This window comes from Mesoplodon mirus, assembly GCF_964341445.2.
Source record: "Mesoplodon mirus genome assembly, chromosome: 12".
NCBI classification, from domain to species: Eukaryota; Metazoa; Chordata; class Mammalia; order Artiodactyla; family Ziphiidae; genus Mesoplodon; species Mesoplodon mirus.
Window position 1 is genome coordinate 85,944,514 of NC_138988.1, and position 23,952 is coordinate 85,968,465.

Genomic DNA, 23,952 nt, shown 5'->3' on the forward strand with positions numbered 1-23,952 from the left:
CGCTCCGCGGCATATGGGATCCTCCCAGACCGGGGCACGAACCCGTATCCCCTGCATCGGCAGGCGGACTCTCAACCACTGCGCCACCAGGGAGGCCCCACACACAGGTTTTTAAAGTACTTTTTGTTGGTTCCATAACTGTGTCCTTTTCCCTACCATTTTCATCTTGTTTTTCCCCCTTAGGTTTAGATAAGAAAGCTAAACACATACACACGTTATGTGCAAATAATGGAAAAAATAGGTGATTCTTTTTGTCGTTTGTAACACGTACTCTATTCTCTTGGGTAATTTTATTCACTGGCAGTTTCTAAACAATGGTAAATAGGAATGGAGAGAGTGGGCACTCCTGCCATATCTGAATCTACTGGGAATACTTGTCACATTACACCATTAGGTATGTTGCTGGTGTTGGTGGCTCTTGTACTTTTATGGCATTAAGCTATCCCATTTTGCTTTTTTATTTTTATGGAAATGTAATGAGTTTGATCAAATGTATTTTCATCATAGAACCAGACTGCTGGATCTGCTCTCTTTACAGCTGTGTGTTCTTGGGCAACTGACTTAACTCTCTGTGGCTTCAGTATTTCACCTGTAAAGTGGGGTTAATAATAGAGCCTCAAGGTGCTGTGATGAAATTTGAATAAGCTTATGTAAGTTCATCATAGTTATTATTAATAATATTCAACTAGCCTTATATTTTTGGAATGATCTCTTCTTACTAGGCTGTTTTAGTAAAAACACATGATTTATTTTCCTAATATTTTAGCTAGAATTTTACATTAGCATATATAATTGAGCTTAATTTGTAGTTTGTGAATGTGTGTGTATGTGTATGTGATTTTTTGCCATGCTAGCTTTGTAAAGAAAGGAAGTTTTAAGCTTTCCATTTCAGTCTGTGATCTGAAGTATTTTAGGTACATAGTCATTTTCTTTTTTCTTAATACATTTTTGTTGTAGAACAGTTTTAGACTTACAGAATTACTGAGTTCCTGTACACCTCACACCCAGTTTCCCCTATTATTAACATCTTATATTAGTATGGCACATTTGTCACAATTAATGAACCTACATTAATGTATTATTATTAGCTAAAGCTGATTCTTCATTCAGACTTCTTACTTTTCACCTAATATAGTTTTTTCTGTTCCAGAATACCATTCAGGATACCATAGTATGTTTAATCATCACATCTCCTTGGGATCCTTTTGGCTATGACAGTTTCTCAGCCTTTCCTTGTTTTCGATGACTTTGACAATTCTGAAGAGTATCAGTCACATATATTTTGTAGTGTGTCCTTTCGACTGGGATTTGTCTGATGTTTTTCTCGTGATTAGACTGAGATAGTGTGTTTTTGAGAGGTTGACCATAGGGGTAAACTGCCATTCTCATCACATCATATCAAGGATACATGCTATCAATGTGATCTATCACTGCTATTAATCTTGATTACCTGGCTTGAGATAGTATTTGCTAGGTTTCTTAACTGTGAAGTTATTCTTTTTTTCGCCCTTTTCATGCTGTGTTCTGAAAGAAGTCACATGCACAGTCCACATTTAAGGAGTAAGGAGCTATATTTTACCTTCTTAAGGTGGGTATCTACAAAAATTATTTGGATTTCTCCTGCATAGGAAATATAAGCATTTTCTGCTCCTTAAAAATCTCATAGAATTTTTCTAGTGAATCTACCAGGACACAAATCATTTGTTTTGTTAAAAGGGATAACTTTTGGACAACTTTCTCACTTTATTACACAGTTTTTTTGACATGTACAATTTTTCTGAATTTAAACTTATAGTTTCATAGAAAATCATGTACTCTATCTATTTCCCCATAATTAGTACCTTATACATTTTAAATGCTTCTGTCTCCCTTTTCCCCATGATTGCTTGTATTTAATCTCTTTGATCAATCTGAATAGTGAATTGTTTGTTTTATTGCTGTGAATGGAATCTTCTTTACCAAAGAATCAGCTCTTATATATTTTTTCCATTTCAATTCCCTTCATGATTTGATTTTACATTTTTTCTACATTTGAGTTGTCTACTTTGTTTCTAAACATACTTTCCTTGAAGTTGTAAACTCAGCAAACTGATGCTTAATTAAGTTGCTTTTATTTATTTTTGTACAATCTTTGTTTTCTTCCCTTCTTCACACCCATTATCTTTTGATCCACTGCTTTACTACCCCTCTGCTTTTTCCACGACTGAGTCAAGCCTCAGCTCTGCATTGCTGATTTGATTTTGTATAGTGATAATTTCTTTCCTTGCTACTACTAATTGTTTTAATTTTGAAGTGACATTTTCTTTAGTTTTCTTTCTCATCTTCTTTCATCTTTTCCTGTTGATTCCTGTTGATCCAGTGTACTTCATACACTGTAAGCTTTTTTAATTATTATTATTCTTGAGAACTTGGAGAAATTGGAAATGAAAATATTCTTCAATTTCCCCAGATAAAATAAGCACAGCACTGTAATATAATGGTTAATAATCAGACCACTCTGGTTTGAATCAGATAGCACCTGGATGACTTAAATGAGTTACTCAGTCCCTCTGTGCTTGAGTTCTTGCTCCTGTAAAGTGGAGATGATGCTGGTAGTACCTTCCTTGAAGGACTATTGTGAGGATTCAATGAATTAATCCATACAAAGTGCTTAGAATAGTGCCTGATAGGCATGCCCTCATTATACAATGATCTCTCTTTTATTTAACATATTTGTTTCCTTTTTTTTTTGTGCTGAAGTATTTACATAGGTCCCTTGGGGGTCCTACCCCCACCCCCAGTCTTGGACTGTAAAAGCCAATCATGTGCTGACTTTGTTCCCATGTGTTGTAACCCTTGCAGTGGGCCACCTTGGCTTGTTGGAGTCCTCTTGTCATGTACTGGTAATAGGGTGTATGTGTGTGGGCAAGAGGCAGCCGGTGGGAGGATGGCATCTTGGAACTCTTTCACCAATACAAGGGAAACTATCTATTCTTCCACTTTAATTCTGCAATGACATCCCCCAAATTTCCAAGTTAATTTCTGCAGTCATGCATGTTTTCCTCTGCTCTGTTGCACTGGCCCCAAGATGCTAAGCGGCAGATGTTTAGAAAGACTGATGAGCTGTCGAGAGGAAAACATCAGGATGTGGGCACAGAGAAGCTTCACCCACCATATCCTAGCACTGAAGACCTCACCTTGCCTGTGGTCCACCAGCCTCAAGACACTGCCGCTCTAAGCTGGGGAGCATCAGCTGGGGCTTCCCAGTGCCCTCCCCTTTCTTCCTATAACATTGGGCCATGCTCCAAGGATGAGAGTTTTGTCTGCTCTTGGCATCCTCTCAATTCATCCAAATCGTATTAAATCTATCAACAAGCCTTAGAGTTTGTAGTGTGTAGTAGGAAAAATTCCCAAGTTTTAACATTTCTCAAACTGTTGTGCTTGTTTTACTGGTTTCTGTGACTTTCAGAAAGGAATATTATTGCAGATTCATCTTTAGGTGACATTCCTAACATAGGCCAGGGTGTATTTACCTCCGTGCAGGCTTTTGATAGGGAGCAAGGAAGCCATGCCCAATATTGTTTATTAATTCTCACTGCCATCTCTACTCTTCTCAGTTCTTCACAGTAACAGACAAATACTTGGAAACTATAATCCTCAACCTACACGCAAACAGAGTTCTAATAATGAGGGCATTCGGGCAGGATTTGGAAGGCTGAACACAGTGAGAAGCCACTGTGCCGCGGAGGCCGCTACAGGCAGGAGTATGAGGATCGGTGATGGTAGATGTGGGGTTTTTGCCTGGGCCTTGTGTGAATCCCCCTGAAAATTGCCTACTATGTGCTACACAGGATCGCTAGTGGTTTCCCATCCAACCTATACTTCAGTATTTCCTGAAAGTGACTAACTTGACTTTTGCTTCCCCAGCCTCCCAAACTCTGTGGACTATTTCCATCCCCTATAAAAAAACCTCTTTTTTTCTGGAATTATAAAGTGGCTTCCATTTATTTGATTGAACCCAGGCAGAAGCTCAAGGGCCCCAGGGAGAAAAGGGATAGGAAGGTCAAGGTGATATCTGTCATTGAACCCAGGCAGAAGCTCAGGGGCCCCTGGGAGAAAAGGGATAGGAAGATCAAGATGATATCTGTCCGGGCCTTCCTGGTGGCGCAGTGGTTGATAGTCCGCCTGCTGACGCAGGGGACACGGGTTCGTGCCCCAGTCTGGGAAGATCCCACGTGCCGCAGAGTGGCTGGGCCCGTGAGCCATGGCCGCTGAGCCTGCGCATCCAGAGCCCGTGCTCTGCAACGGAAGAGGCCACAACAGTGAGAGGCCCTCATACCAGAAAATAAATAAATAAATAAATAAGGTCCACATCAAAATAAATAATAAATACATAGATCCAAAGATAGTAAGAGATATCCCCATGGATGTGATGAAAATTTAGAGGTATGAGCTTACTCTTCAGAGATCTTGGGCCTGGGTACGAGGCATCAATTTCACTGATGCAGGGGCTTGAGACCCAGGTCCCTATTGGGATGAAGGATAAAGCCTTAGACTCATGTTAGGAAGGCAGTTATAATAGAGATCTTAAGATAGAGCCAGAAGCCTCAAGTAGGTTCAGAACTGAGTTGGAGGCTCTGCCCTTTGCAACAAGTGAGACAGTGACAACTCTCATCTACATTGTCCTGAGCCTCTTCTGAAAATTACAAAAATTCATAACTATGTTATGGGTAGTTAGGGGTTAGAATTCACACTGTCTTCACTATCTGAGAACTCTTCCTCCGCTGAAAAACTGAAGTAAGAATTGGGCCTAGCCTGATTTGCTCAACAGAGTTCACACAGAACTACTGAAGATGAAGTTCCTCTTAATATGACCTCAAGATCCAAAATTATAAACACTCAAAGAAGTGATCATCCAAAGCAAGTCCTTAGACTCAACACACAGCAGGATTAAACTGCTGAAAACTTCAAAAAAAATAGAATGCACTGATAAAAACATTATATAAGCACGCTTAAAATCATTGAAGAAATAAAAGATAGACTCTAAAACATAAGAAGATACCAAAAAGAACAGGCAGATTTAAGAAAGACACTGCTTGAAATACAAAAGACAGATTTAGGCATTGAAATTGGAAACTAGGTGACTAGGCATAGCTAATGAAAGAATTAGTGAAGTAGAAGATAGAGCTAAGTAAATTATATCAAATAAGGCTGAGTGAGATAATGAGGTATGATAGCAAAGTTAAGAGATCTGGAAAATGCAGTGAAAAGGTCCAACATATGTTGAATAAGACTTCTAGGAGGAGAAGATAAAGAGAATTGAGGACAGGCAATACTTTTAAAAATAATGAATAGGACTCCTTCACAATAGATGAAACACAAGATTTCTCAGATTCAAGAATTACAAAGAGTGTCAAGCCAAAGAAATGAAATGAAATTTACACCTAGACATATCATAAGACTGCAGTATATGTATACTGCTTTTTGTATATTGCAGGATACAAAAAGCACAGGCCTTATTTATAATAGATGCCATTAAAGGTCATTGACAAAAGGGGGGAAATCCATTTCAGTATGATATCAGACATGGGAGAGGTGTTTTTTAAACCTCTTCAAAATAATTTTAAACAGACAAAATATAGGAAAATGGGTAAAGAGCAGGTAACTATCAGAAGAATAGATAAATACAGATGAAGAACAAACAGTGGGAAATGCAGTCTGCCTTACTATAAAGGAAGGCCATGGATATCAAAAGAACAATATCATACTATCTTTTACCCATCAACCTTCATAAATATTTAAAAGACTTTTATCACCAAGTTTAGGCAGAAGTGTGAGTAATAAGCTGTTATTTATGGTGGTCAAACTGCATTCCTTCTACCTGATATTGCTGCTTCATGGTGTCTGCACAGCCGCACAGAGTATGTCCCAAGACACTCCTTGTAGCAGCAATATTTGTAAAAGTAAAAAATTAGGAACAACTAATGATCATTAATATTTAAATAGTTAAGTAAAGTACATGTAAATTTTAGAATACAGCAGTCAAAAAGAATTAATTGGGTCTATATTAAAAAGCATATAAAGATTTAACAGACATTAGGTGGAAAAAGTACATTGTAGAATAGTAAGTATAAGATTATAAGTAAAACATACATATACATAATATTCCATTATGTAATTTATGTTATGAATGAATAGAAAATTTACAATGCTGAGAGAGTGACAGCTCTCATCTACATTGTCCTGAGCTCTGGTTTTAAAATTAAGATGCATGAATCTGGTAACACTGGTCATCTGTATATAAGGGAAGGCAGAGGAACACTCCCTTGGAGAGGGATGGCCACGGGGGATTTAATTCTATCTATGGTGTTTAAATGTGTTACAGCAATAATGTATTTGTGAATTATTACTGTGATTAAAAAAACATTTACAATTGCAACAACAGAAAGCTGTCACAAAAACTGGGGTCACAGTGTGTGGAATCTTTCATCCTGACACCTTCAGAAATTGTGTGCACCTGTGTACATGTGCAGTAATGTGTCTAAGTGTAAATGGACGTTCAAATAGCACTCTTCTGACTCCAATTTGAATGAACATATCCTATTCTGAGAGGAAAACAATACATGTTGCCTTCATTCCAAAACGATGGGAAAGACTGGAGAAGGAGGAGGCTGCTGAGCCCACTTCAAGGGCACAAACTGACTGACATGAAGAAGCTGAGAGGGTTTCTTTAGATGTAGTTGCTGGTACGCTCCGTCTCTTATTCACCCTGCCTTCATGAAAGAGGGCAAGTGGGTGCCGCCCCTCACCTCAAGTCAAACGATAGCTGCTGCCTGCAAAGGGGTCACCCAGAGATTGACTTATGTCCCCTGGAGGTTGTGTGTGTGCATGCCGGTGTGTATGTGTGAGAGAGAGAAGGGGACTGATGAGTGACACAGGCCTCAGAATCTAAGGCCATGGGGCTGTGACTCTTGGCCTGAGGCTGCAGAGCAGAGAAGGGCCCACAGCACACCAAAAGGTCATGAAACCTCCCACAGCAGCAGGTGCAAGGACTCCTGGACAGAGACCTGCAGGTTCTTTCTGAACCAGATACGAATGATTCAGGAGAGGTCCAATTTACAGCCTTTTAAAATCCTGCCCAAGAGAACTGTCTCGAGGGGCCACATACCCCTCGAGATCTACTTTTAGATAAAATTTGGAGTTTTATGCTTTTCATCAGACTGCAGCTATTAATTATAACATGAGATTATTTGGAGGCTGAAAATAACCAATGGACTTTTCACTCTCTGAAAGTGATCAGAAAAGTTATGGGGCTGAGCAGATATAAAGGGAAGTGAGGGCAGGGCAGGAGTTGCTGGTAAAATAAAATTTCTAATTTCTCTCTATGGAGTACTACTTCTATTAACATAAAACAAGTATATATCTGATTCTTTGATGATTTGTTTTTAAAGTATAAGTGCAAACATTGCATAATGTCTGTGCATGTCACAACTACAGTTGGTAGTGGTTAACTAACAGAACAGTTGCCTAATTACGTCATTCAAAAGCACAGATGTTGGAGACCAAGGAGCCCTCCAGTCCACCCTGAAATTCAGAAACAAACTGAAAGTTGAATTGAAATCCAAATCATTGTTCATTGGCAAAATAGAGTGGCTCTGCTAACTGAGAAGAAACCTGTCACAAGAAGGGACTGAATATCCTGCTGTATAAGTAATTTGCTTATCATGTCTGTCTACACCTTAGGGCAATTAGTTTAATTGACAGAGTTATTAGCAGTCACAGAACTGAAGACATAGCTTTCAGAGTAACATTTTCCCCCAAGGGTTACACCTATAAGGACTCTTCTAGTGTACCAGTGCCTAAGAGTTCACTGACCACTTGTCCCTTCATTGATTCAGTAAATATTTGTTGAGCCAATAAGTGGAATGTTCTGCTACCTTAGCCCTTTCTCTTGCATTTGTGACTGAAGGACTCAATTCTCATTAAATTTCCTCTCTCTCTACTTATTATTACAGAAGCACTTGCTAGTTTTTCTGGCAACCAGCAATAATGCCAGCGTACTGTCCACACCAGCATCCTTTACCCTATATCAGCTTTGTCCCAACTTCTACTGCCTTGTTAACTCCAGCAAAGTCTCCAGGAGGGGCACAAAATGAAAAGAAAGAGGAATGACATTTGCTATGAAGAAAATGAGAGTAGCGGTGACAGTGACTTAGTAACTAGCATCTGGAGAAGAGGGCAACTACTTTGCCAAATCTAACCACTTTACCTGGTTGTGTGAGAAAGTTATATGTGAGCTGAAATGGGAATGATGAGAAAGAGGCAGCTCTGAGCAAGAACATTCCAGGCAAAGGAACCAGCAAGTTTCTCCAACGTAGCCAGTGCAGAGTGAGTGAGGTTAATGGTGGGAGATGAGATCAAAGTGGTGGTCAGGGCCACACCATGAAGGGTCCTATGGGGTGGATAAGGGGACTGGATTTCCCTTGGATGCTGTGGGGTGCATGGTATACAAGGCACAAGACTAGGAACCAAGAAACTGGAGAAGAGGCTGTCTTAGTCACCTATTCAAGGGTTGATGGTGTCTGGGCTAGGCTGTGTCGTGGTGCAAAAGTTTCCCCCAAAGGTAACATCTTGCAAAATTTAGTACAATATCACAACCAGGATATTGCTATTGATTTAATCAGGATATAGAATATCGCCATCACCGCAAGGATCCCTCATGTTGCCTTTTTATAGCCACAGATACTTCTCTGCTACCACCTCCTCAACTCTTGGGCCACTAGTATATTCTCTGTTTCTTATGTCGTTTCAAGAATGTACTATAAATTGAATTTATAGTAGGTAAACTTTTGGAGTTGGCTTTTTTTTTAATAGGCTCTATTTTTTAAAGCAGTTTTAGGTTTAAAGCAGAAAAATTGTGCAGAAAGTACAGCGACTTCTCATGTACCTCCTCTTCTTCTACATTAGTGTGGTACATTTGTTACAGTTAATGAACCACTATTGATATGTTATTATTAAAGTCTATAGTTTGTGTTAGGATTCACTCTTTGTGTTGTAAAGTTCTGTGGGTTTTGACAAATGCATAATGTCTTGTATCTACCTTATAGTATTATACAGCGTGGTTTCCCTGCCCTAAAAATCCTGTGTGCTCCACCTGTTCATCCCTGCCCCCTCACACCACCAAACCCTGGCAGCTGCTGGCCTTTTTACTATCTCTATCGTTTACCTTTTCCATGATATGATTAGTTGGACTCATACAGTATGTAGTCTTTTCAGACTGGCTTCTTTCACTTAGCAGTATGCATTTAAGATTCCTCCATGCCTTTCCATGGCTTGATAGTTCATTTCTTTTTATCACTGAATAATACTCCATTGTATGGGTGTAACATAGTTTATTTATCCATTCACCTGTTGAACAACACCTTGGTTGTTTCCAGTTTTTGGCAATTGTGCATAAAGCTGCTATAAACATTTTATGTGTATGTGTGTGAATGTACATATAAACTCATTTGGATAAATACCTAGGAGCACTATTACTGGATCAAATAGCCAATGCTTACTATTGTAAGAAACTGTGTCTTCCAAAGTGGCCATACCATTTTGTGTTACAAACAGCAATGAATGGGTGTTCCTGTTGCTTCATCTCCTACTTAGCATTTCATACTGTCATATTGTGTTTTGGATTTTGGTCATTCTAATAGGTGTGAGATAATAGTGGTATCTCATTGTGGTTTTAACTTACAGTTCCCTAATAAAATATGGTATTAAATAGCTTTTCATGTGCTTATTTGCTATCTGTATACCCTTTTTGGTGAAATGTCCCTTCATGCTTTTGCCCATTTTCTAATTGGATTCTTTAACATTTTCTAACTGTTGAATTTTGGAAGTTCTTTATATATTCTAGATACTAGCCCTTTATCAAATATGTATTTTGCAACTATTTTCTTTGAACCTGTATCTTGTCTTTTCATCCTCTTAACAGAGTGTATTTCTTATGGTCACCATAACAGATTTTCACAAACTGGGTAGTTTAAAACAATAGAAATTTGTTCTCATGTAATATTGGCAGGACGAAGTCCAAAATCAGGTGCTGGCACAATTGGTTCTTTCTGGATGCTCTGAGAGATAAGTTGTCCCATGCTTCCCTTCTAGTTTCTGGTGGCTTCCAGGAATCTTTTGTGTTGCTTGATTTGTAGCTGCATCTCTTCAATCTCTGCTTTCATCTGCCACGCAATCTTCTCTTCTGTGTGTCTTCTCTTCTGTCTCTTCTAAGAATACTTGTTACTGGATTTAGGCCCTACTGGGGCCCTTGAGATGATCTGAGATCCTGGATAACCCAGAATGAACACAGATACCAACTAGAATCCAAGCAGAACCTGAAAGGTTGGGATTAAGGAGAATCAGAAGAAAGGTATCAGGAATGAAATGACTTATATCACACAGGATTTATTTTTTATATTTATTTATGGTAACAAGAGGAGAGACTGTTCATTTGGGAAAACCTAAATTTTGCTGCCAGATTTTTTTAAGGGGGAAACTGTGATCTAATATCACTATTATATTTCAGTGAATGCAGCAAGCTTGTCTCTTATTTCCAGCATCATGTTATTTGGGTGCCTTTAGTATATGATGGTCATATATTATTGGTTGATTAACACACTGATGAGTTTAGTTGGACCATGTAAGAAAGTAAAGTTCAAGATGGAAAAGACAAGAGGGTGTCACTTTTATTTCTCCTGGGTAGAAAGGGCTTGGAGGCAAACTTAGTTAAATGTGATCCAGGTCTGATAAAATTTCAAGATTTTAGATGACTCATTGGGTAAGAGAAGGAACCATGAGTGACAGACTGACGTTATCTCATTGCCCTCATATGGATTCTGGCAGTAGAGGTAAGGATTGAAAAGGTGACTGCATGGAATGGATCCCCACCCGGAAAGGATGACCCCATCAGAATGTTCTGATGATCCACAAATACTCTCAAAGGGCCAGACATACTCCTTTTTTGGTGTTAAATTTGTCTTTTAATTACCTTATATCATTAGAAGAAGGAGGAAAATTCCATCCCTTAACTAAATTTCATCCTTCTCCTCTGCCTCTCTCTCACTTATTCTGTATTTATCTCAGTGGTACACCATGATTAAAAGCAAGGCCATTTTCATTTCAGTACTAAAAAAAGTACTGAGATGAAGGACCCAGATTAATGACCAAACACATTTCATTGACAGTGGTGCTGGACAGAGGGTTTTCGTTGTGCCAAGTTGAAAGCTGTCCCTTGAATTTGCCAGACAAATGTGCTTGCAAGTGAAACACGTAGTTGAAATATATTAAGGAAAAATAGGGGAGACATTAAAAGTAACCTGAATAACTCTGAGAACAGAAAGAAAAGCTACTGGGACTAAGTCCTTAGAGAGGGGAGCCACAGAATTTCTTTTTTCTGATGTTGCCTTCATTTTCTTAATTTGTTCTAAGAACAAGAGATTAGCCACTGACAGCTCTGGATTAATTTTCTGAAGTCTTCAGATTGCCCTGCACCTGTACAAATGCGTCCCTTCAATTTCCAGGTCTGAGAATCCCAGGAAAGATTGGGTGGCATTCCCACTCTTTGAATGAATATTTTGGCCCAGAAGTGCAGTTTCTTTATTGGCTAAACCTGTGTGCCTCATGAGCTGCTTGGATCAGCCATTCCTATCATTTCAGCGTTCCAAACAGCAAATCATGAACCACTTGTGAAATAGGATGCTCAAGAGAACAGTTGAGCAAAACGGAATAATTAAGAACAGTAATCTCAGAATCCTTCCACAGTGGCATATTGTTTATGAAAACTTTTATTTGTATGCATGTGTATTTCTGAGTGTGATTTTGCTCATATAGTAAAACGGATTTCTTAATGTGTTGTAGTAAAAAAAAAAAAAGAAAAAGAAAAACTCACTGTACTGCATTGAATATAAATTTGTGTATTTGAATTCTGTCAGTGCTGCTGATGCTTGTGTAACTCATTACTCACAGCAGCAAGGCAGTTTCCCGTGTTTTGCGTAATAGACTGCATTAGAGCATGATTGCTCACTTAACCCCTGGGCTCCTCATTTACCCATTTAGATAGTAATCAGATGTACTTATTTCCCCTTCTGGGCTTCAGCATCAAGCCTCATTTATCCTGTTTCTCCTGATTTCATTTGTCTTTAACCCCCCTTCTTCTCCCCAGTTTTTCCATAGTCTGATTCCAGTGGAATATTACAATTCTTTTACTAAGTGTTTGGTATGGCTTTCTGAAATTATAAATGAAAAACTGCTATCACCAAAAAGTCCAATTTTATTTTACTTATTAAAATGGCTTCTCATATAACAGTTTGCATGAACTGAGGATAAAAGATTAACACCAGCATTTAAAAAAATTCTTTTTTAATTTTTATTCTATTTTGAAGTGTAGTTGATTAACAAATGTTATGTTAGTTTTCAGTGTACAGCATAGTGATTGAGTTATACGTGTATCTATTCTTTTTCAAGTTCTTTTCCCATTTAGGTTATTACAGAATATTGAGCAGAGTTCCCTGTGACATACAGTAGGTCCTTGCTGGTTACCTATTTTAAATATAGCAGTGTGTATATGTCAGTCCTCAACTCCCAATCTATCCCTCTCCCCTACTCTCCCCCCTCTCCCCCCTCCCCCGTAACCATAACTTCATTCTCTAATTCTGTGAGTCTGTTTCTGTTTTGTAAATAAGTTCATTTATATCATTTTCTTCTGGATTTCACATGTAAGAGATATCATATGATGTTTGTCTTTCTCTGTCCGACTTACTGCACTTAGTATGATAATCTCCAGGTCCATCCATGTTGCTGCATATGGCATGATTTCATCTTTTTAATGGCTAATATTCCGCTGTATATATGTACCACATCTTCTTTATCCATTCATCTGTTGATGGACATTTAGGTTGCTTCCATGTCTTGGCTATTGTAAATAGTGCTTCAGTGAACACTGGGGTGCAGGTATCTTTTTGAATTATGGTTTCCTCTGGATATATGCCCAGGACTGGGATTGCTGGATCATACGGTAGCTCTATTTTCAGTGTTTTAAGGAACCTCCATGCTGTTCTCCATAGTGGCTGTATCAATTTACATTCCCACCAACAGTGTAGAATGTACTGTTGGTGGGAATGTAAACCAACCTTTTCTCCACACCTTCTCCAGCACTGATTATTTCTAGACTTTCTGATGATGGCCATTCTGACTGATGTAATATATCATTGTAGTTTTGATTTGTATTTCTCTAATAATTAGCAATGTTGAGCATATTTTCATGTACCTCTTGGCCATCTGTATATCTTCTTTGGAGAAATGTCTATTTAGGTCTTCTGCCCATTTTTTGCTTGGGTTGTTTGGTTTTTTGATATTGAGCAGCATGAGCTGTTTGTAAATTATGGAGATTAATCCCTTGTCGGTTGTATTGTTTGCAAATATTTTCTCCCATTCTCTGGGTTGTTTTTTCGTTTTGTTTATGGTTTCCTTTGCTGTGCAAAAGCTTTTGAGTTTAATTAGGTGCCATTTATTTATATTTTTATTTCCATTACTCTAGGAGATGAATCAAAAAAGATATTGCTGAGATTTATGTCAAACAGTGTTTTCTGCCTATGTTTTCCTCTAAGTTTTTTAGTATCCAGTCCTACATTTAAGGCCTTTAATCCATTTTGAGTCTATTTTTGTGTATGGTGTTAAAGAATGTTCTAATTTCAACACCAGCATTTTGAGGTAGCTATAATTAATATTACATTGAATATAAATGACTCATTGAAATGTTATTTTTTTTGAAACTTGATCACAGCTCCTTTTCTGAAAGATGGCTCTGAAGAGAACTGTTGATTTCCAATATAATTATTTCCCAGTTAATTGTGAAGCATTACCCTGCAGATGTTACTTGCACCTAATTTTATTTTCCTTCTGTTACAGCAGAATCCTTTTAATATTTCTAAATGATTTGTCTAACATAGTCCAGAATAGTATTAAAATATAAGAAAAAGTCTGCTAACAGTAACTACTATTATTCCACTAAGAAACAAAAACTATCCAACTAAACATACTAGCAAATGTTAAGCATCTTCTGAGTTTAACAAGACTATTTTCCCCTTTGGCTTTATAGTGAATTTTTGCTTTCACTCAACATTGAAACCACCTCACATTCTTAGATCCCCATTTGTCATTGTTTGGTAATTATTTAATGGGCTGCCAACGTTAGTTTACACTTAATGGAGATTTATGCGTTATTTAAAACTTATATTGCACTACACGTAGTAGCATGTTTTCATTAGATTTTTTACTTCTTCAAAAATATACATTTTTTCATAATCTGGAACCACTTCCTTAGCCATAGATTTCTCTTTTCCTTATATATCTAAGAGGATGGTAGCTCATCGATGACTCTTTTTCCCATTTATCTTAGTCCTCACTGCTTTCTAGGTTCAATTTAAGCAATTTATATTTTTCCAGAAACTCTTACATTTCATCAGTATTTTTAAATGTGTTAACATAGCTTTTCTAAAACTATGTTTTTGTAATTTTAGAACACTTCAGTTCTATACATAGGTTTGCGTATACGTTTATAGACAAGTGTTCAAAATTTAACTTGGCAACTGTTTAAGGAATTTTTAAATTATAAACATGTAGATTTTTGTTCTCTGTTGTGTTTGGAAATTGATGCTTTCGTTTTCGTACAAAACTTTTGTGTTTGGCTGCTTTCTTATCTGTCAATTGTCTCTGTGGGTGTTTACTCATAGGCAGTGCTAAAGGATCAACAAAGTATTTTGCTTCATTTTCAGTGGTTAAATCTGTTGAATTCAGTGCTTACTATTCCTGAATAATTGGTGGTAGAAAGCTGCCTTGTCACATTACTTACCCACTCTAATATTGATAGTATTTTACCATAAAAATGGTATGTCTTGTTTGAGATTTATCCTACACACTATCAACCTGTTTGCTGTTTTTCACGTAAATTAGCTGTCAAGTATGTCTTTTATCTTTTGGCTTAACATGTCATGATTAGAGATTTCTGGATATGGAACCGTCCTAGAACTCTTGGAAATCCCTTGCTAGAGGGCACTTGAGAGAACAAGAAGCCGTGATGCATGCTGATTTGCTAGCTGCTTGGCTGACATTTTGTAGACACGCTCTCCAAACATGAGTTAAGCCAAAAGCTGCAACTTCACAAGTCTTTCTTTGCTTCTAATCCATTCATTTAGTCTAACTTTATCCTCCCTAAAGATCATGCATCTTAATTTTCTTGGGAATTGTGTTCGTCAGAACAATCCTAAATTTGCTCCTTTCCCCAAGGAGAATGGCATCTCCTCCAACCCCACCCCCATCCCGCCAGGAGCCCGCCAGAATGTTTGCTCTATCTACTCTGAAATGTAAAAAATTTATACCCAAGTTCACGACTTCTGTTGTAAAAATTTTTATGAAGTTAAACTGTTTCAGAGGTGTCACCGGAGCTAGATACTTTTCAGAGTCCAGAGTTCTATTAGCGTTAGGAGTTGTGGTGAGTTCTTTTTTGGTGCCACTCAGTCACTGCTTTGTACTCTTTGTAAACCTAAGCTGTTTTTCAGTAATTACGAGCGGCTTTGGTTTCAGTTTGGGGCTTTTCTCCTTTAGACGTTCAGGTTACTCACTTGGCTTTACAACTTGTGAAGTGTTACTTGCACTGGACCTTGTGGTGGTGGCTCCCGGTCTTTTGGGGCAGCAGCACCGCCTGGATGTTGGGTAGGACGCCACCTTGCGCGATGGTCACACCGCCCAGCAGCTTGTTGAGCTCTTTGTCATTACGGATGGCCGGTTGCAGGTGACGCGGGATGATGCTCATCTTCTTCTTGTCACGGGCCCCACTGCCCGCCAGCTCCAGGACCTCGGCCATCAGGTACTCCAGCACCGCTGCCAGGTAAACCAGTGCACGGGCCCCAATCTGCTCGACGTAATTGCCCTTGTGGAGAAGGTGGTGGACTCGGCCCACAGGAAACTGCAGGCCGGCTCTGGACGAACGAAATTTGGTTTTAGTACGTGCCTTACCACCCTGATTGCCACGTCCAGACATTACTACTAGAATACTGATCTGTTATAACGGAAACAAACACCGTTAGGGCAGGTACAGGGTCTATTTATAGTCTCACGGTGGGTTGTGATTTACTATTTGATTGGCTGATACCCTTATATCCAATCAGAGAACCATACTGGAATCACCTCATTTACATACACGCCACTACCCATTATCCAATCAGATGTGAGCTGCCTAATACGTCATCTGAGCTCCACGCATATAAATGTCACGCTTCAGAGGAGCAACTGCCACTGGTTTGCTGTTTTAGAGCTGTAGGTTAACGATGCCGGAGCAGAGTTCTAAGAGCAGTGCTAGTTCCGTGAAAGGCTTTAAGAAAGCCGTGACTAAAACTCAGAAAAAGGAGAAGAAACGCAAGAGATGTCGCAAGGAGAGCTATTCGGTTTATATCTATAAAGTACTGAAACAAGTTCACCCGGATACTGGTATTTCTTCAAAGGCTATGAACATTATGAATTCTTTCGTTACTGATATATTCGAGCGCATTGCAGAGGAGGCGTCTCGCTTGGTGCATTACAGCAAGCGTTCGACTATCACATCCAGGGAGATCCAGACAGCAGTGCACTTGCTGCTTCCTGGGGAATTGGCCAAGCACGCAGTGTCCGAGGGCACCAAGGCTGTCACTAAATATAGTAGTTCCAAGTAAAGAGATTCAGCCACCAGACAACTTCTGTAACCCAAAGGCTCTTTTAAGAGCCACTTAACTTTCTAGAGAGTTGTAGGCTTTTTTGTGTGTGTGTGGTACATGGGCCTCACGGTTGCAGCCTCTCCCGTTGCGGAGCACAGGCTCCAGACGCGCAGGCTCAGCGGCCATGGCTCACGGGCCCAGCTGCTCTGCGGCATGTGGGATCATCCTGGACCGGGTCACGAACCCGTGTCCCCTGTATTGGCAGGCGGACTCTCAACCACTGCGCCACCAGGGAAGGCCGAGTTGCAGGCTTTTTACTTGGCTGCTCAGTGTATGTGGGCAGGCTTACTCTTAGAGTGAGCTATAGCTGTTATGCTAGTAACTTTGTCAGATTCACTTTGCTGTCTTTAGTGTGGTTAAGAAATACGTACATAACTCGTCCGTCTCACGTGACTATTAACCAGAATGATTTCCGGTGAAATCCCGGATCTCTTAAGCATATTAAAGAGTAGAGCTCTCTTGAGTTGAAGAGAGCTCCTTTAAGTCTGTCTTCAGAGAGGGTGGGCCGAGTGCCATGAGAAACGTGGCTTGCTCTTCTCTGGGGTATGTCCTGTTTTAAGTACTTTCTATCAAGAGACTGAAAGAGAACTGAAGCTGTGGAAAGACAAAGAACATAGGCAAGTTCAGCATGGGAGTGTTAAGGCTGTTTTGCTTCCAGTCTACATTTTCTGTAGTGTGTGAAAATTCTTCCTATGGATCAGGTTAGGTGCCCTACAGCTGCTGAGATTTCGAGTCCAATAATTCCTTGGTCTGGTGATGTCATCTGTACATTATTGGGGTGTCTAAACTAGGCTGTTTGTTAAAAACAGCTTTATATTGGAGTGTGGAGGTCTTGCCATATCAAGTAATCCATATTGGAGTCAAGCAATCTGGCTAACCACAACCGACTGGCAAACAGAAGTAACACTGACTGAATTTTTGGGGGGCGTTACTTTTCTTCCAAATTATAATAGGATCACTTGCATTTTGTTTTATGAGAGGATCATTAAATTGGTGTTTGTGTCCTATATTACTGGACTCCAACACTAACATGTTCCAAATTGGGTCATAGGGTGTTTATCAAGTCAAGGGACTTTGGGTGCAAGATCTACTCTGTCACGATCGTCTGGACTCTTAGCAGACAAGCATTAAAAAGTGACAAATGACACTGAAATTAACATTTAAAAAGATGAAATTATTACTACTTCCCACAAACCAGTAGTTTAGCTGGACTCAATTCGTTAATTTATATTTTTCATTCTTCCCTTTTAAAAACAAGAATTCGTGCTCATGTGTGTCTGCCTTACAGTTAAAAAATACTTTAGTATCATTTGGTAGAATATGTGTACTAAAACCCACAGGAAAAAAAAAAGTGCCCTACATTTCTGCACAGAAACAGCCCCTACAAGAGCCTCTGAATATCTTAACTGGGAATCATCCAAGGAGTTAACAGATGGGGCATCTGTGCCACATTGTCTGGGAGGGGAGGCATCATCTCCAAGCAGGGGTCCCAGCTGCCCTCATAAGATCTTGTGAAACAGCAGATGTCTGTATAGCTACCAAATCCTTGTCAACTCTTGAGTTGAAAAGCATGCAGTTTTTCCACGCTGGTTTTGGCCTTAGCAGCATGTGTTTAGATTCACCCATTTTGTTATGTGAATTAAGAGCTTGTTCCTTTTAATGGTTGACTAGTATTCCATTGTATGGATAAACCACAGTTTGTCTATCTATTCATCTAATGAAGGGATCTTAGTTGCTTCCACTTTTTAGCTGTTATGAATGAATTCATAACTATTCACATGCAGGTTTTTGTGTGGACATAAGTTTTCAAATTAGTTGGGTAAGTATTACCAGGAGCACAGTTGCTGGATGGTAGGCTCAAGAGTATGTTTAGCTTTATAAGAAACTGTCAAACTGTCTTCCAAAGTGGCTGTGCCATTTTGCATTACTACCAACAATGAATGAGTGTTCCTGTTGCTCCGTATCCTCCTCAGCATTTGGTAATGTACAATATTTTGGATGTTATCCATTCTAATCGATGTTTAATATCTCATTGTTTTAATTTGCATTTTCCTAATAAATGATATTGAGGATCTTTTGGTATGCTAATTTACCATCTGTAAATTTTTTTGGTGAAGTGTCTGTCCAGTTCTTTGGCCCATTCTTTAATTGGGTTATTTTCTTATTGTTTAGTTACAAGCATTCTTTTTTCTATTTTCTTGGACACAAGTCCTGTTTCAGATAAGTGATTTGAAAATATTTTCTCCTAGTCTGTGGTCTATTTTTACAGTATCCTAGCAGACGTTTTTAATTTCACAAATGTGTGGTAGAAATATAATGCAAGCCACAAATACCGATCACATATGTCACGTTAAACGTTCCAGTACCCACATAGCATTAAAAAAAGTGAAATTAATTTTAATCATATATTTTGTTTAGTCCAGTTTATCTAAAATGTCAATGTGTAATAAGGGTTAAATTATAATAATTTACATTTTTAAAAATTAGGACTTTGAAATTCAATGTGTATTTTATACTTATAGCATATCTCATGCAACATTTCAAGTGCTCAGTAACCACATCTGGCTAGTGGCCACCATATTGGACACTGTAGCACTAAACTCTTTCTCTAGGCAACCTAAGTCATACACTTGCTCTAAATACCTACAGCAGATGATTCACGAATTATATCTGCAGTCCAGGGCTCTCCATGAACTGCAGACCAGTAACTGCTTACTTAATATCACCATCCTGATGGTGCTCATCCATCTCTAAAAATTTCTCTCCACAAGGGTTTCCAATGTATCCTGACAGACCTGTTTTCATATTCCAATGTTCCCTATATCCATGGGGCCACCCCAATCACATGGTTGTCCAAGCCAGAAATGTATTTTTTCCTTGATAGTACCTCTGTTCAACCTCCATTTCAATCTTTTGACAACATATGAAGATTTTATTTCCTAAATATTTTATTATTATCTGACTTCTTTTGTCATCTCCACTGCCAACATTTTTGTCCAAGCCCCCATCATCTCTCACCTGGGTTACTGTCTCTAACTAGACTCACTGCTCCTAGTGTTTTCTTTCTAAAATCCACTCTCCACACAACTGACAAAGTAATCTTAGATAAGAAAAATATTGTCACTAACCATTAACTGAAAGTTAGTATTTCTTTCAGTTTTGAATATAGTAAATAGGCCAGTCACATTATCTATACCTGTGACTTTATTGCCAATGAAAACCATAGTTACAGTCCTAGCACTTAACCATGGTTACAGATATATCAAAATATTGTTTATGCTCATCCCAACCTCAGAATATTATAATTTTGATCTTGCTATTTGAAGCACAAAGAAGCACAAATATTACTGTATCAAACAATATTTTTAAAACTGTTTCAACCTGGCATTGTTTTATTATTAAAATTCATATTTTACTTTATGTATTTAGAAATTTATTTTAAGAAGATGTGTATAGGATCAACTAGACTTTCAAAGAAATCCATAATACAATAAAAGCTAAGAACCCCTGTTTAAGGATTCCAGAAAATACCTTACATATAAAGTAGACTAGAGACAGATGATATAAAAATCAGATGGCAGGATTCCACTAATAATCCAGTTGGGAGCAGATAACTGAATATTCCTTGGCTGTTAGACTGATTCCTTCATCAAGGATGCCAATTCTACAGCCACAGGATACTGGGGTTACTAGGGTATCCCACTCAATTCATGCATGTGTGTCTGCTGGACACATGCATCTTGATTATTATTGTTTTTATCACTGAAACAATTTCTCACATTACTTCTGCTAACCATCAGCCCTCTAGTGTGATTGGAGATGAAGAGCTAAAGAACTTGTAGTGGGTGAAAAGAACTTGTAGTGGGTCAAATGATGACTAACCTCTTCTGGAGAGTGAACTCCTCATTAGAAAAGTCCATTTATTAGTTTCCTAGGGCTGCTGCAACAAGTTACCAAAAACTGGTTGGCGTAAAACAGAAATATGTTCTTGCACTGTTTTGGAGGCCAAGAAGTCCAAAATCACAGTGTCAGTAGAGTTGATTCCTTGTGGAGGTGCTGAGAGAGAATCTATTCTATGCCTCTTACCTGGCTTCTGGTGGCAGCTGGCAATCTTCGGTGTTCCTTGGCTTGCAGCTGCATCACTCCAATCTCTGCCTGCCTCAGTTTTCATATGGTCCTCTACTTTGCATCTCTGATGCCCCTCTCCCTTCTCTTATAAGCATACCCTAAATCCAGGATGATCTCATTTCAAGATTCTTAACTACACCCTATTTCCAAACAAGGGTCACATTCATAGGTGCCAGGGGTTAAGACTTGGACATGTTCTTTTTCAGGATACTCAACCTACTACACTTCTCAGATCCTAAGGTTTAGCTTAACATTGACTCACACAAAATTTACCTCACACTATCTGGATAGAAGTATTTTAGAGTAAATTACAGACAATACAAAGCTTTCCTTAGGCACCTTATTATCTCTCTCATTCATAATCAGCTGAAATGACCTTGTGTGTTTATATCTGCCTCACTAAAGTAGAAAGGAAACAGTGAGAGTAAGGACCTCCTCTCTTACACACCCAAACACACACACTCTCTTTCTCTCTCTCTCTCTCTCTCTATCAGTGAATGTTTGAAGAGTGAAGGAAAGGGAAACAATTTTTAAAAACCTTTTTGGAATACAAAATAAGGAAAAATAACAAAATGCAGCCACTTGTCTATGACCAGCCCTGCACTGAAGAGCTAACAATGTCCACCTGCCGGAACGATGCAGTAAGGGCTTGGTGTGATCTAGCTCCCTCTGGCCCTGCTCCTTGGGAGGGTTTCCCTTGCCCTGTAGACCTCAGAGACCCATCTGAGATGAGAATAGAAAGTCTCTTTTTTGAGGGCTACACCAGCTCTCTTTCTCCTTTTCTGAATTCAGAGGCACTGTGGTGGCTTTTGGGTAATTACAGCATCTGGGTTTCTAAACAGGCCTAGTTGCTCTGCCCTTTTTCCAGCCCTCATCTTACTGGCATCCATTATGTTCTCTGTTCTGTGGCACAACAAAACCACAGCCTAGAATCAGGGAAAGACAGCAAATATCTCTCCTGCTTCCATGGCAAATCTCAATTGGTAACCATTGCAATGATTTTAGGGTGAAGTTAACAGCCAGATGTAGCTTAGGGAGGGTAGCACCTAAAGGATCTGCTTTTCCCAGTTCCCAAACCAAACCTTATCATATTTAAAGCAGAGTCCTAACTTTGCTGTGGCCCTTTTCTCAGAAAATTCTGTCTTGCCAGTCCTTTATGACTTAGGGATTGAGATGTGGGTGGACAAACAGCACCTTTCTTAAACACTTTAACCTAAAAAAAACAAAAACAAAAACCTGTGTTTTCTCTGCTTTCATGAATTGTCTTGGACTAAAGCTTTACTCTTATTTCTCTGACATTATTAAAGTCTTTGAAGGTTGCAAACCCATCCCAACGTCCTGTGTTTGTCCCTCCTAGTTCCATAAAGCTGGGTCCTTGGTCTGCATTTGGTCTGCATCTCTGATGGAAGGAGAATTTGACCAACTGCTTTGCTGGTCGATAACAGTGATTTCCAGGTTCCCAATAGGAAGTGAAGGAATCTGCTTTTCCTAGCATCTCTCTCACATTAATGAAAATTCAGAATATATACAGAACTTGTGGGAATAAAGTGAAGCATGGCTCAAAGGAAAAATGATAGATTTAAATGCTGCTTACATTAATAAATTAGAAAGTGTAAATGCAGGCAGTCCTTCAGGTAGTGTGAAATCTTAAAAGTGACTATGCAAAGCAGTCTTAATAATCAATGGGAAAAATCATGATTGTTCCATGATCTTTAAAATTTTTATCAAAACATTAAAAACTCACCATCTATCATAAATATAAAGGGAAGTGAAAAACTAATATTAAGGACATTGTAATTTTAAATATTAAAACAATGAGAATTAGTGTCATTTCTTTTTTAAAAACTTACCAAAAGTAGTTGAATGGTGCTTGATTTTTTTTCTTATCATGTAACTTATGATACAGAGTGAGTGTCCTTCCTATGCTTTGGTGAATTGTCGTGTTACTTTCTAAGTTTGGATTAGCTTCCAACATTTTATCCTTTGCATTTTTAATGCCATGAAATATCTCTGAGAATTCGTTTAATATGAAGTATTTTGCCAGTGTCACTTTCTTTGGAACTTCTTCCTTTTCATCACAACCATTTTCTACATTTATATCAGTTGGCCTTCACTAAGTTCCTCTGGTTTGCATAGCTAGTCTCTTCATAGCAACAGTGTCAACATTTCCCCGGCCAACTATTACTTCAGTAACTCTATTTACCTTCGATTCAAATTCTGCTTCCAGGGTTATTACTTTTTCTTGTCTTGCTGTACTTTCATCTTTTTGGCCAAATCCCTCTTGACTATTGATTTTTGTCATGTGAGTTTATCACTGGAAGACAAGGAGGCAACTAAACTACATACTTTCTCTTTTTGAATAAACTGAATAACGTGCAGTAACCATGCCAACAAATTTTGGCCAACAAATTTTAAAATAAGTGACACGATTAGGTCACTGATCACAGTGTGTATGTGTTATTTGTGCAGTGACTTGTGAACTAAAAGAGCCAGCAGTGAATTTTGTAGTTTATGCAATGACTCACCATGCAATGACATTTGAACTGTGTTTTTGGGCAAGTGGTGTTATTTAACTAAACTGTGGTAACTGAAATTATTTATATCAAAACTGTGCAATGTAAAGGTTGTCGCTATAAAGTTAGCATCCCACTAAAGAAGCTAGGAAAAACAAAAATAAAGTGAACTACTGGAAGCAGAAAGGCTAAATAATGGAAAATGGGGAAAAATAATTAGGAAAAAGAAATCAGTAAAACTAAATTCAAGAGTAAAGAAATAGCAAATAAACAAACACAGTTAAAAAATAAAAGATTAACCAATAACCATTGTGGTTTGTGAAAAATCAGAAGACACAAGTACAAAATTTAGAATAATAAAGGAGCTGTAGTTACAAACACAGTGGAGGTTAAAATCATTAGAGACCAATTTGCTGATCTCTAAGAGAATATCTTTAAATAATTGTCTTGAAAAATATAATTTACCAAAACATTACAAATTATTAGCAACTCTAAATAGAAAAATTTCATTAAAGAAAAATAAAGATAATTGTCAAAGAACTGTC

The 23,952-nt window shown here is 38.4% G+C and overlaps 3 protein-coding genes across 12 annotated transcripts in view; 2 read left to right on the forward strand and 1 right to left on the reverse strand.

Moving 5' to 3' along the window:
• The window catches only part of SLC17A1 (solute carrier family 17 member 1), a 228,744-nt gene that overhangs the window by 97,902 nt on the left and 106,890 nt on the right, over positions 1-23,952 (forward strand). The gene's annotated exons all lie outside the window — the stretch shown is intronic.
• Positions 15,122-16,067, reverse strand: LOC309812888 (histone H2A type 1-A-like). The gene has a single exon (XM_082637175.1). It carries the CDS (start codon positions 16,055-16,057, stop codon positions 15,662-15,664), a length of 396 nt encoding a protein of 131 aa, XP_082493301.1. The 5' UTR covers positions 16,058-16,067; the 3' UTR covers positions 15,122-15,661.
• LOC309812889 (histone H2B type 1-A-like) lies at positions 16,324-16,860 on the forward strand. The gene has a single exon (XM_082637176.1). The coding sequence runs from the start codon at positions 16,344-16,346 to the stop codon at positions 16,722-16,724; it is 381 nt and encodes a 126-aa protein (XP_082493302.1). The 5' UTR covers positions 16,324-16,343; the 3' UTR covers positions 16,725-16,860.